Source organism: Hemiscyllium ocellatum, chromosome 7 (assembly GCF_020745735.1).
Source record: "Hemiscyllium ocellatum isolate sHemOce1 chromosome 7, sHemOce1.pat.X.cur, whole genome shotgun sequence".
NCBI classification, from domain to species: domain Eukaryota; kingdom Metazoa; phylum Chordata; class Chondrichthyes; order Orectolobiformes; family Hemiscylliidae; genus Hemiscyllium; species Hemiscyllium ocellatum.
In genome coordinates this window covers 6851441-6864324 of record NC_083407.1, presented here as the reverse complement: position 1 = coordinate 6864324, position 12884 = coordinate 6851441, and the positions used below count along the sequence as shown (strand labels likewise).

The 12884-nt window shown below is 43.6% G+C and overlaps 1 protein-coding gene across 1 annotated transcript in view; it reads left to right on the top strand.

Moving 5' to 3' along the window:
- Positions 1-12884, top strand: part of LOC132817707 (obscurin-like) — a 306454-nt gene that overhangs the window by 30257 nt on the left and 263313 nt on the right. The window contains exons 3-4 of the mRNA XM_060828232.1: positions 4484-4753; positions 5733-5993. Coding sequence (XP_060684215.1) covers positions 4484-4753; positions 5733-5993 — 531 coding nt within the window. The remainder of the gene's footprint in view (positions 1-4483; positions 4754-5732; positions 5994-12884) is intronic.

Genomic DNA, 12884 nt, shown 5'->3' with positions numbered 1-12884 from the left:
AGAGGATGCCTTGTAGGTGTACTATACTTAGATTTTCAGAAGTAATTTGATAATGTGCCACATCAAAGTTTATTGCAGAAAATAAAAGCTCATGGTGTAGGAGGTATTATAGTAACATGGTTGGAAGACTGGCTGTCTGGAGAAAAAAGACTGTATGAATGGGGTTTTGATGAGTGGAATCCCGCAGGGTCTGTGCTGGATCCCAACGTTTATAATTCACATCATTTCACTTAACTTCAATACAGGGAACAAAGTCAAGTTGCAGAGGATACCAGGGTAGGTAGGAATGTACTTTGTGAAGGAGACATTTGGAATTTGCAGATAGATATATAGTTTCAATGATTGGGCAAAAATCTGGCAGATGGAGTATAATGTGGGAAAATGTGAAGTTGTTTACTTTGGCATGAAAAATAAAAAATAGTTACTTAAACAAAGAATGACTGCGGAATTCTGTGCTTCTGAGGGATCCAGGTGTTCTAATGCGAGTGACAAAAAGTTAGTATAGCGCAGTAGGATGCGATATTATTACAGTTGAACATAGTGTACATCTGATATATGTCTGAAACCACATCTCAAATACTATGCATAGTTTGGTCTCTTAATTTAAGCACAGATTTAAATGCATGTGAGGTGGTTCAGAGGAGGCCTACTGGAATGATCTCTGGATAAGCAGCTTGTCTTCAGTTGAAAATTTGGCCAGATTGGGCTTGTTTACAGAGGTTTCGAAGAATGAGGGGTGACCTGTTTGAAATGTATAAGATCCTGAATGGTCTTGACAAGGGTAGATTTAGGTGTAGATTTAGATTTTATTGTCACGTATACTTGAGTACAGCAATACAAGAGTGCAGTGAAAAATGTACAAAGTCGCCATTCTCCAGTGCAAGAATATCTTTTCTTGTGGAGAGGTCGAAAACCAGGGAATACGGTTTTAAAATCAGGCATCATCTTTTCAGGATAGAGATGAGGAGAAGTTCTTTTATCTCAGAGGACTGTGCATTTTTGAATCTATTTGCCACAGAAGGCAATGGAAGAATGTTCATTGAACATTTTTGAAATAGAGGTAGGTAGAGTTCTGAAGAAAGATCACTGGATTGAAAAGTTAATTCTGCTTTCTGCCCATGGATGCTGCCAAACCTGCTGAGTTTTTTTCCCCAGCAATTCCTGTTTGTGGGCCTGATTTCTGGCATCTCAGTTTTTTCATTTGTTTATATAGTCTTGTTAGCAGGAGATTAAAGGCTGTTTGGGGTAGAATGTGGCATTCAAAGCACAATAGATCTTATTGAATCCATCCCCTCAGGCCTGCTGTTTTTATATATTTTTATATATTGTATGTTTTTATATTCATTTTCTGCCCATCCCTAATTAAGAAGGTGCTGATGAGCTGCCTTCTTGTATCCTTGCAGTCCTAGGAGTATAGATGGGCCTCTTGCTGAGATATTTGTATCATCGATAGTCACAGGTGTGGTGCCAGACGACTGGAGGTTGGCAAACGTGGTGCCACTGTTTAAGAAGGGCGGTAAAGACAAGCCAGGGAACAATAGACCGGTGATCCTGACCTCAGGGGTGGGCATGTTGTTGGAGGGAATCCTGAGGGACAGGATGTACATGTATTTGGACAGTCAAGGACTGATTCGAGATAGTCAACGTGGCTTTGTGCGTGGGAAATCACGTCTCACAAACTTGATTGAGTTTTTTGAAGAAGTAACAAAGAAGATTGATGAGGGCAGAGCAGTAGATGTGATCTATATGGAATGATCTGCCAGAGGATGTGGTGGAGGCTGGTACAATTGCAACATTTAAGAGGCATCTGGATGGGTGTATGAATAGGAAGGGTTGGAGGGATATGGGCCGGGTGGTGGCAGGTGGGACTAGATTGGGTTGGGATATCTGGTTGGCGTGGACGGGTTGGACCAAAGGGTCTGTTTCCGTGCTGTACATCTCTATGACTCTATACAACCGCAGTTTTGTAGAATCTTACAGTGCAGATAGAGGCCATTTGACCATTGAGTCTGCACTGACTCTCCAAAAAGCATCCCATCCAGACACAACCCCCATTATATCCCCATAACCCACATATATGATGGCTAATCCACTAAGCCTACACATGTTTGGACAGTGGGAGAAAGCCATAGTGCCCAACAGAAACCTACACAGCGACCCAAGGCAGTAGTGCTAACCACTATGCCACTGTGCCCAAGAGTTAATTAGGAGAAAGTGAGGACTGCAGATGCTGGAGAAGGGCTTATGCCCGAAACGTCGATTCTCCTGCTCCTTGGATGCTGCCTGACCTGCTGCGCTTTTCCAGCAACACATTTTTCAACCCAAGAGTCAATGGCAATCTCCAGATTGTTTTTAGTCAGGATTCAATAATCATAATGCAATTGAATGTCGGGCACTTGTATAATACTACTTGATACTTATCAGCCCAGGACTGGACATTGTCTAGGCCTTGCTGCATTTGGACTGCTTCAGTATTTAAGAATGGTGCTGAACATCTAGGACTGAGATGAGAGATGCTTTCATCCGGAGAGTGGTGAGCCTGTGTAATTCTCTGCCACAAAAAGTGGTTGAGGAAAAAATGTTTAATGTTTTCATAAAGCATATAGTTCTTCGGTTGAAAGAGGCTGAAGGAAATAGGGAGAAAGTGTGAACAGGATAATGAGTAAGACGTTTAGCCATGATCGTATTGAATGATGGAGTAAGTTGTAAGTTTGCTCGCTGAGTAAGGTTGGTTTTCTGACGTTTCATCACCATGCTAGATAACATCATCAGTGAGCAGTGTCCTGCTTTCTATTTATATGTCTTGGTCTCTTAAGGTGGGTGATATCATTTCTGAATCTTTTTCTCAGAGGTTGGTAAATGCTAGCTCTCTAGGAATTCCTGTGTGTGTCTCTGTTTTGCCTGACCTAGGATGGATGAATTGTCCCAGTCAAAGTGGTGTCCTTCTTCGTCTGTATGTAAGGATACTCGTGATAGTGGGTCATGTCTTTTGGTGGCGAGTTGGTGTTCGTGTATCCTGGTGGCTAGTTTTCTGCATGTCTGTCCGATGTAGTGTTTGTTACAGTCCTTGCATGGTATTTTGTAAATGACATTAATTTTGTTGGTTGTTTGTATGGAGCCCTTTAGGTTGATCAGCGCTGTTTAAGTGTGTAGGTAGGTTTGTGAGCTACCATGATGTCAAGGGGTCAGAGTAGCCTGGTGGTCATTTCAGAGATATCTTTGACGTATGGTATTGCGGCTAGAGTTTCTGGGCACGTTGTATCTGCTTGTTTGGGTTCGTTGTTTAGGAATCGGTAGACTGTGTTTATTGAAAAAAACAAAGTATCCCTACAGGAAATACTGGACAATCTCACACAAGAGAACTAATAAAGACTACTTCGACCCCCCCCACCCCGGCATCATGGTAGCCCGTAAACTTACCAACACACTTAAACAGCGGCTGATCAACCTAAAGGACCCCATACAAATACCCAGCAAAACAAATTTGATTTACAAAATAGCATGCAAGGATTATAACAGACACTATTATCAGATAGGCAGGCAGAAAACTAGCCACCAGGATATATGAACGCCAATTAGCCACCAAAAGACATGACTCACTATCACTACCCTTACATATAAATGAAGAAGGACACCACTTTGACTGGGAAAACATATCCATCCTAAAACAGGCTAAACAGAGACACGCAGGGAAATTCCTGGAGGCCTGGCTTTCAAACTGGAACTCTATCATAAACACATTGATTTGGACCCCTTTTACCAACCTCTGAGAAAAAGAACCGGAAATGATAACACCCACCGTAACAGACCAAGACACATAAATAGAAAGCGGGACATAACACCAGCACTTTACTGGAGGCTCACTGATGATGTTACCTGCTATGGTGACAAAACGTCTGATAATAAACCTTCAGCTCAGCGAGCAAACTTCCAACCTGAACCTCATCCTGAGCTACAAATCTTCTAAAAAATCACAATAATGGAACAGGTTCACGAGCCAAATGATCTACTCCCGTTCCTACTTTCTGTTTCTATGTTATGTCTGAGCAGAGTAGCTCTAATTTAAGTTTGTACTTTCTTTTTCATCTCACCCCTCCACTTCACAAAAACTCCTTAACTGGTATTTTCAAAACTGATGACTACTTCTATCTGTAGAGGTAAGCACAGCATTTACATGGGAACACTGCCATCTGCAAGTTCCCCTCCAAGCCACTCTCATCCTGACTTGGAAATACATTGCCATTCCTTCGATGTCACTGGTTCAAAATCTGGATCTCAGTCCCTGTCAATATTGTCAGTCTACCTACACATGGATTGCAGTTGTTCCCAAAAGCTGTTCAGCTCATTCTCAGTGGAAACTAGGGATGGACAATAACTGCTGGCCTTGGTAGTTGTTGCTTATGAAGTGCTTGTTATTTTGTGTAAAAAAATATAAATTGCAACAGAGACCTGGTTAGTTATTCATTTCATGTCTCCTCCGCAGAACCTCGCATCAAATTTAAGAACCAGTTGCAGGATGTCGAGGTGAACGAGAGGGAGCAGGCGATCTTGGAATGTGAGGTCCCGGGAGACTCGATCCCAGCTGTCTGGTATCTTGAAGACCGCAAGTTACACTCCAGTGCCAAGTACATTATTGAGCAGCAAGGGGCAGTACATCGCCTTACCATTAAGGATATAACCATGGATGACGATGGAGTTTACCTCTGTGAGATGAAAGATGGTGGCAGGAGCATTGCTGAGGTGGCAGTAAAAGGTAATTGGCTTAGAACCCTTGGAGTGAGTGCAGCCACACACCAGCTATACGTGTTGATGGAATGGACAGTGGCCAATGCTGGGGTATTAGTCCCCACTTACTGAATCACTACTTATTCTTCCAACCGCTGTCTGGAACACAGACAGTATCCCTCACAGTCAGGATTGGCAATGGTCATTGGCCCCTTGCAAATACTCACTTTTCTTTTAAAGAGTCCAAAAGCAGAGCCAACAATGCCCATCTCACAGCATTGCGAATAACCATGTCAGCTCTATTTTAGATCAGCTAAAGTCAATGTCTTGTCTGAGTCAGAAGGTCATGGGTTTGAATTGCGTTCCAGAGACTGCAACACAAACACCTGTCAGAGGGTCAGTGCTGAGGAGGTGCTGCATTATTGGAGGGTCAGTATTGAGGGAGTGCCACAATATGAGAGCATCCATAGTGAAGGGGTGCAGCATGTTGGAGGGTCAGTGCTGAGGGAGTGCTGTATGTCTGTATTAGGGTGGCACGGTGGCTCAGTGGTTAGCACCGCTGCCTCACAGCACCAGAGTCCCAGGTTTGATTCCAACCTCGGGTGACTGTCTGTGTGGAGTTTGCACGTTCTCCCCGTGTTTGCTTGGTTTCCTCCGGGTGCTCCGGTTTCCTCCCACAGTCATAAAGATGTGCAGGTCAGGTGATTTGGCCATGCTAAATTGCCCAGACTGTTAGGTGCATTAGTCAGAGGGAAATGGGTCTGGCTGGGTTACTCTTCGGAGGGTCGGTGTGGACTGGTTGGGCGGAAGGGCCTGTTTCCACATTGTAGGGAATATAATCTAATCTAATCAGAGGGTCGGTGCTGAGGGACTGCTACACTATTAGAAGGTCAGTATTGAGAGAGTGTTTATTCAGTCGCAAATAGAGTAATTGAAAGTAAAATTGTTGGAGTCAAGTTTTGATTTGAATTGCTGAAATTATTCATTCTTTCCCCAACCCTCTGAAGGTAAAATCGTGAAGCGGTTACCACGAAAACTGGACGTAGTGGAGGGAGAGAATGCAGCCTTCTGTGTGGACCTCGATGAGGAGAATGTGGAGGTGTCCTGGTACAAGGATGGGGAGCTGCTGACTGAATCCCATAAAACAATCATCAAGTCCTTTGGGAAAACCCACATTCTGGTCTTTGTTAATGTCACAGTGGAAGATTCTGGTGTCATCACCTTCGTTATCAGTGACTCCAAATCATCATCGCAGCTTCGTGTGAAACGTAAGAACCTGAAGCCAGAATGAGTTTTATTTTGTTTATTTATTCATGGGATGTGGGCATTGCTGGCAAAGCCTAATTGCCGTGAAGTGAAAATGAGTACTGCAGATGCTGGAGATTGGAGTCAAGGGTGTGGTGCTGGAAAAGCACAGCAGGTCAGGCAGCATTTGAGGAGCAGGAAAATCGACATTTTGGGCAAAAGGGTCCTACTGAAGCCATTTGCTCGAAACATCGATTTTCTTAATTGTCATGATCTGAGTCACTTCCTAAGGCTATTTCAGAGAGCAGTCGAGAGTCAACCATATTACTGTAGGTTTGGAGTCACTTGGAGGCTGATTTCCTTCCCTAAAGTGAATCATTTGGGCTTTTATGACAATTAGCAATAGATTTGTGGTAATTTATTAGACTATTTTTAAATTCCCAATATTTATTGAATTCCAATTGCTCCATCTGCCTTGCTGGTATTTGAACCCACATCCCCAGAAATTTGGTCTGGGGTTCTGGATTATTGGTCCAGTGACAATGCCCTGCGCTACCACCTCCCTTTATTGTTAAGAGTCGAAGAGTATGGTGCTGGAAAAACACAGCTGGTCAGACAGCATCCAAGGAGCAAGAGAATTGATGTTTCGGGCATGAGCCTTTCATCAGGAATGAATTATGCCTGAAAAGTCAACTCTCCTGCTCCTCGGATGCTGCCTGACTGGCTAAGCTTTTCCAGCACCACACTGTTCGACTCTGATCTCCAGCATCTGCAGGCCTCACTTCCTCCTTTATTGTTAAGGTCAAGAAAAATTAATGGTCTCTGCCCTTTCATATCTCACATTTACAGACTCAGCATAGGAGCAGGAGGAGGTGATGCAATCATCTTCGCTCCTGTTTTTGAATTATGTCAAAGCTAACCATTATTGCAACCTGCCTTCGGTCCATGACAGTTAACTGCCTTCCCCAGCAACAAGCAAATCAAGCAGCCTGTTCAGTGATGTCATGACCCAGCTCTGGAGAAGGTGCAATTTGGACATGAGTCTCTTGGTTCACATGTAGGGAGATTGCGTTTTCATCTCAGGTGGTAATGAGTTTGTGGACTCTTCCCGAGACAGGTGGAGGTAGGCTCATGGAATACTGTTTAAATCAGCCTGTTCAGGAAATTTGCAACATGGCTGTAGTGCAGCTGGGTCTTGAACCCAGAGCAGCTAGCCCAGACACCGCCACTGCAGCACACAAGTCCATTTTCTCCATTCAATTGACTGCGTTAATTAATAATCATAAATATCTCAATTAAATCAGCACTTAACTCTTTCAGCTGGGGGAGCCTGTCCTTGTAAGCCCTGCTGCATTTGGCGTGGCACCCCTCCAAAGACGATGACCTGGGCAGTGTGTGGTGAGAAGTTTACATTTTCTTATAAAAGTCAGGAGAAGGTTTGAGGTTAAATGTGTCCTCACTACTGGAATGGGAGCCTGACCTACATGCTTCTTGAAACTGGTCACGATCAATGCAGCGCATGCCATGCAGATCATGTCCTACTGGATCATTGTCCTACTCTTTTTACCGCTAATGGAGTCAGGTGTTACTAGGGGACATAGCTTTAAATTAAGGGGTGGTAGGTATAGGACAGATGTTAGGGGTAGATTCTTCACACAGCGGGTTGTGAGTTCATGGAATGCCCTGCCCGTATCAGTGGTGAACTCTCCTTCTTTATGGTCATTTAAGCGGGCATTGGATAGGCATTTGGAAGTTATTGGGCTAGTATAGGTTAGGTAGGATTCGGTCGGCGCAACATCGAGGGCCGAAGGGCCTGTACTGCGCTGTATCCTTCTATGTTCTATGTTCTATGTTCTTTATCTCTAAGTCATGATCCTGAGGCCTGTGTGCAAAGCTTGAGCCCATTGTCTGGACCTCCCCGGCCATTCAGTGACACAAAAAAAATGTACTAGGTTCTATTAGTGGAGTGTGGGATTACTCCACAGAGTAGGTGGAGGTCCATGCTAGAAATAACATAACAGATTTAAAAATGGTAGCAGGAATAGGCCATTCAGCCCCTTAAAATGGCTCCACCATTTAATAAGGTAAAAACAATGACTGCAGATGCTGGAAACCAGCTTCTGGATTAGTGGTGCTGGAAGAGCACAGCAGTTCAGGCAGCATCCAAAGTGCAGCGAAATCGATGTTTCGGGCAAAAGCCCTTCATCAGGAATAAAGGCAGTGTGCTTGAAGCGTGGAGAGATAAGCTAGAGGAGGGTGGGGGTGGGGAGAGAGTAGCATAGAATACAATGGGTGAGTGGGAGAGGGAATGAAGGTGATAGGTCAGGGAGGAGAGGGTGGATAGGGTAGGTGGAAAAGGAGCTAGGCAGGTAGGACAAGTCCGGACAAGTCATGGGGACAGTGCTGAGCTGGAAGTTTGGAACTAGGGTGAGATGGGGGAAAGGGAAATGAGGAAACTGTTGAAGTCCACATTGATGCCCTGGGGTTGAAGTGTTCCGAAGCGGAAGATGAGGTGTTCTTCCTCCAAGCGTCTGGTGGTGAGGGAGCAGCGGTGAAGGAGGCCCAGGACCTCCATGTCCTCGGCAGAGTGAGAGGGGGAGATGAAATGTTGGTGAACCTGTGGCCATATTGAATGACGCAGCAGGCTTGAGGGTGGAATGGTCAACTCTTCCTTCTATTTGTTATGTTCTTAACTCAAATTGCATCTCCTCCCCAACTACTCTCATATTTCTTGATTTCAAGAGATCAAAAATCTGTCTATCTCAACCTTAAATAAATTCACAATGGAGCCTCCATTTTCCTGGTTTTTGAGTGAAGAAATTTCTACTCATCTGAGTCTGAAAGTTTTGACCCCTTATCTTGTTTCTGTACCCCCATGTTTGAGCTTTCCTGGTCAGAGGGAAACAATTTTTCTTCTTTAATCGTCTTCAGAATGCTGTATAATTTAATGAGACAACCTCATTCTTCTAAACTCTAGAGAATACTGACCAAATTTACTCAGCCTCTCATGAGGGGCCATCCCCCATCCCAGGGGCTAGTCCAGTGAAGATTCCCTGTGTGCTAGGAAATCACCTCCAATGCAAGGATCTGCTTTTCTTAAATGTTGAGACTAAAACTGTGCACTGTATTCCAGGCATGATTTCAGTTATCATTTTAATGGTGCAGTTATACAAAATCTTGGTTAGAGCCTACTTGCAGTTCTGTGTGCAGGCCTGGAAAGTTATATTGGCTTCGAAGAGAGTACAGCATAGGTTTGCAAGATAGATACCTGAACTTCGGGGGTTATGAGGAGACATTATTCAAATGAGGCCAATTTTCTTTGGAATTTAGAAGATTGTGAGGTGATCTGATTGAAATCTTCAAGATATTAACAGGAAAAATCAGATTAGATAATGATAAACAATTTCCACTGGTTGGGGATTCTAGAACTAGGAAACATGGTCTGAGCATGAGGGCAAGACCATTCAGGAGAGATGTTTGGAAGCACTTCAACATACAAAAAGTGGCAGAGATTTGGAACTCTCTTCTACAACTGGCAGTGAAAGCTGGGTCAGTTGTTAATTTTAAACCTGAGGTAGATGTATTTTTGTTAAGCAAAAGTATTAGGCAATACATGCCAAGGCAGGTAAATGGAATTAAGCCACAGATCAGCCATGATCTCTTTGAATGGCAGAAGAAGCTCCGGTGTCTGAATGGCCTACTCCTGCTCCTAGATTCTCCAAAGCTCTCTGTGATCTGTTGGCTGAGGTTTTAAATCTTTTATAAAACTCTAGTTAAATGGAGTATTGTGTCCATGCCATATTTCAAGAAAAATTATCAAGACCACGGAGAGTGTCTGGAGGAGATTTACTGGAATGATCCCCAGGGTTTGTTTTCTTGGTGATCACAAAACTATCATTCATTTCCTTGAAAACCCATTTCGTTCACAAATTTCTATTACAGAAGATAATCTTCTGTCCTTATCTGATCTGAACCTACTTGTGACTTCAGAAGCATGTGGTTGACTCTTAACCACCTTCTGAAGCGACCATGAAATGCTGCTGTTTCCAGCAATGACACACATGAATGTGAATGTGAGTGGTAGCTGGGAGAACTCAAGTCATAGAACTAAGTGATCTCATTACTAATGGATTAGATCTAAGCTCGGCAGATATGCCATATCCAGTTGTGAATCGCATAGTAAATTAAATAGAAGGAAGCTCTATAAATAATCCCATTCTCAATGTTGGAAGAGTCCAACATATCAGTGGAAAAGATGAGACTGAAGCTTTTGCAATAGTCATCAGCCATAAGTATTGAGTGGATGATCCATCTCAACCTCCTTCAAAAGTCCCCAGAATCACAGATGAATGTTCTTCAGCCAATTCAATTCTTCCACATGATATCAAGAAATGGTTGGAGGCATAGGATACTGTAGAGGCTAAGGAGTTTGACAAAATTCTGTCGACAGTACTGGAGACATTTACTTCAAAACTTACTGCATACCTATTCCAAGCTGGACACAAACAGCGGGCTAAATCCAGTCTGTCCAATTACTGCCCCATCTGTCTACTCATGATCATCAGTAAAGTGATGGAAGGTATCATCAAATGTGCTATCAAACAGCACTTGCTCAGCAATAACCAGCTCACTGTCACCCAGTTTGGGTTTCACCTTGGCCACTTAGCTTCTGAACTCATTACAGCCTTAGTCTGAACACGGATGAAAGTGCTAATTTCCAGAGGTGAGGTGAGAGTGACATCTCTTGACGTCAAGGCTGCATTTGACCAAATGTGGCATCAAGGATCCCGAGCAAAACTGGAGTCAATGGGATTCGGGGGAACCCTCTGCTGTTAGGGATTGTTGTTGTAATGAGGTCAGACCTCCGAATATGAGGTCCCTAATTGAGGCTGTTATTCTAGTCCAATCAGGGAACCCTGGATGACAGATATAAACAGAGGTGTCAGAGGTTCTGCTCACTCTGTGAGGAGGCATTAAAGAAGCTGATTAGTGTCAAGGGCTCTCCATTTGTAAATAAAGGTTGACTTGGTGATGGGATAACGGCCTCTCTGGAGTTATTTCAGTGGCAGTGAGAGGAAAGCATGATCCTGAAAAAATTTGTTTGCAACGGGGTAAGCATTTCTGGCATCATGCCATTATTTGGGAAGCTTGACTCTTCAATCCTGTTCTTGAAGTCTGGGCCTAGTGTGTGGAAAAAATGCATTATATTTTCTGGGGAAATGACATTGGGGCAGAATGAGGAATTCTCCTGATAGCATGTGGTCCCGTGGCCTTTTTGGTTATTGGGAACCTAACCTACCCTGAAGCACCAGATTCTAAAACCTTTCAAGAGTTGACGGATTTAGGTAAGAAATATTATGACCCCAAACCTTCTCTAATTCTGAGATGTTATCAGCTTTGCTTGGCAATTCAAGATTTTTAACTATGTTAAGAAGACTGGCAAAGGCATGTGACTTTGATTTAACTTTTAATGAGATGCTGAGAGACCATTTCATATGTGGATTAATGATGTAACCATGCAGAAACCCCTGCAAGCTGAAGACCAACTCAACTTTAAACAGGTGCTACAACTGGCTTTAACATTGGAAAATGGGCCAAATGGAGCATATGAGTTGTAGGGTATTCCAATGGAAATGGATACCCTCCCTAATAGCGTGTGCATGCAGGACTTTGACTAATGCAGAGAGTAAATATGCCCAGGTAGGGAATGAAGACTTGGGGGCCATATTTGGAGTCGGGAGGTTCCACCAGTACCTTTTGCAGGTGTAATTTTGTAATTATAAAAGACCACAAAGCTCTGCTAGATTTACAGTGCCACCCGTAGCTTCAGGGAAAAAGTGAGGACTGCAGATGCTGGAGATCAGAGTTGAAAATGTGTTGCTGGAAAAGCGCAGCAAATCAGGCAGCATCCAAAGAGCAAGAGAATCGACGTTTTGGGCATGAGCCCTTCTTCAGGAAGGGCTCATGCCCGAAACGTCGTGTCTCCTGCTCTTTGGATGCTGCCTGACCTGGTGACCTTTTCCAGCAACACATTTTCAGCACCTGTAGCTTCAGGCCAAATTAAATGGTTGGCTCTAATTGTCAGTGCATATAAATACAAGTTACAACACCATCTGGGAGGCCAAGTAGCAAATGTGGATGCATTGTGCTGCCTCCCACTGGCAGATATGCCAGCAGTGGTACTGTCTCTGGAAATGAGCATAATGATTTTAAATTTTCTGGACGCATGTCCTGTCACAGCTAACAATGTCAGATTTTGCAGATATATCCAGTCCTGGCAAAACCGAAACAGCTGGTGTTGGGTGAAACCAAAGTATGATCCCAACCAGAATTGAAACCTTTTTGGACTCAGAGAGACCAGATCATAGTAGAGGATGGCATATTATTATGGGGAATAAGAGTGATTGTCCCAAGCAAAAGTCATTGCCAGATACTGGCTGAAGTCCACCATCATCATCCAGAGGTTTCCAAAATGAAGGTGTTGGTGAAAAGTTATGATTGATGACCTGGATTGACCTAGATGACACGGCCACTTTGGTAGGGCAGTGCTCAGAATGCTAACAAGGACACAAGTTGCCACCACCAACTCTTCCACATTTATGGAAATAGCTATGTATACCCTGGACTCAGTGAAATATTGACTGTGCAGATCCTTTCATGGGCCCAATGTTCTTAGCCATTGTGGATGCCCTCTCAAAGTGGCTGGATATATATCGGGTTAATTCTTCAAACACTGGACATAGATAGAAAAAATGCCTGCCTTGTTTGCAATATACGGATTCCTGGATGTAGTGGTCACAGATAATGGGTCATCATTTAGCAATAGGGAATTGGAGCATCTCCTGAAATTGAGTGATATTTGTCATATATGGTCAACTCTATACCATCCATCATCCAATTGTCTGGCAGAAAGA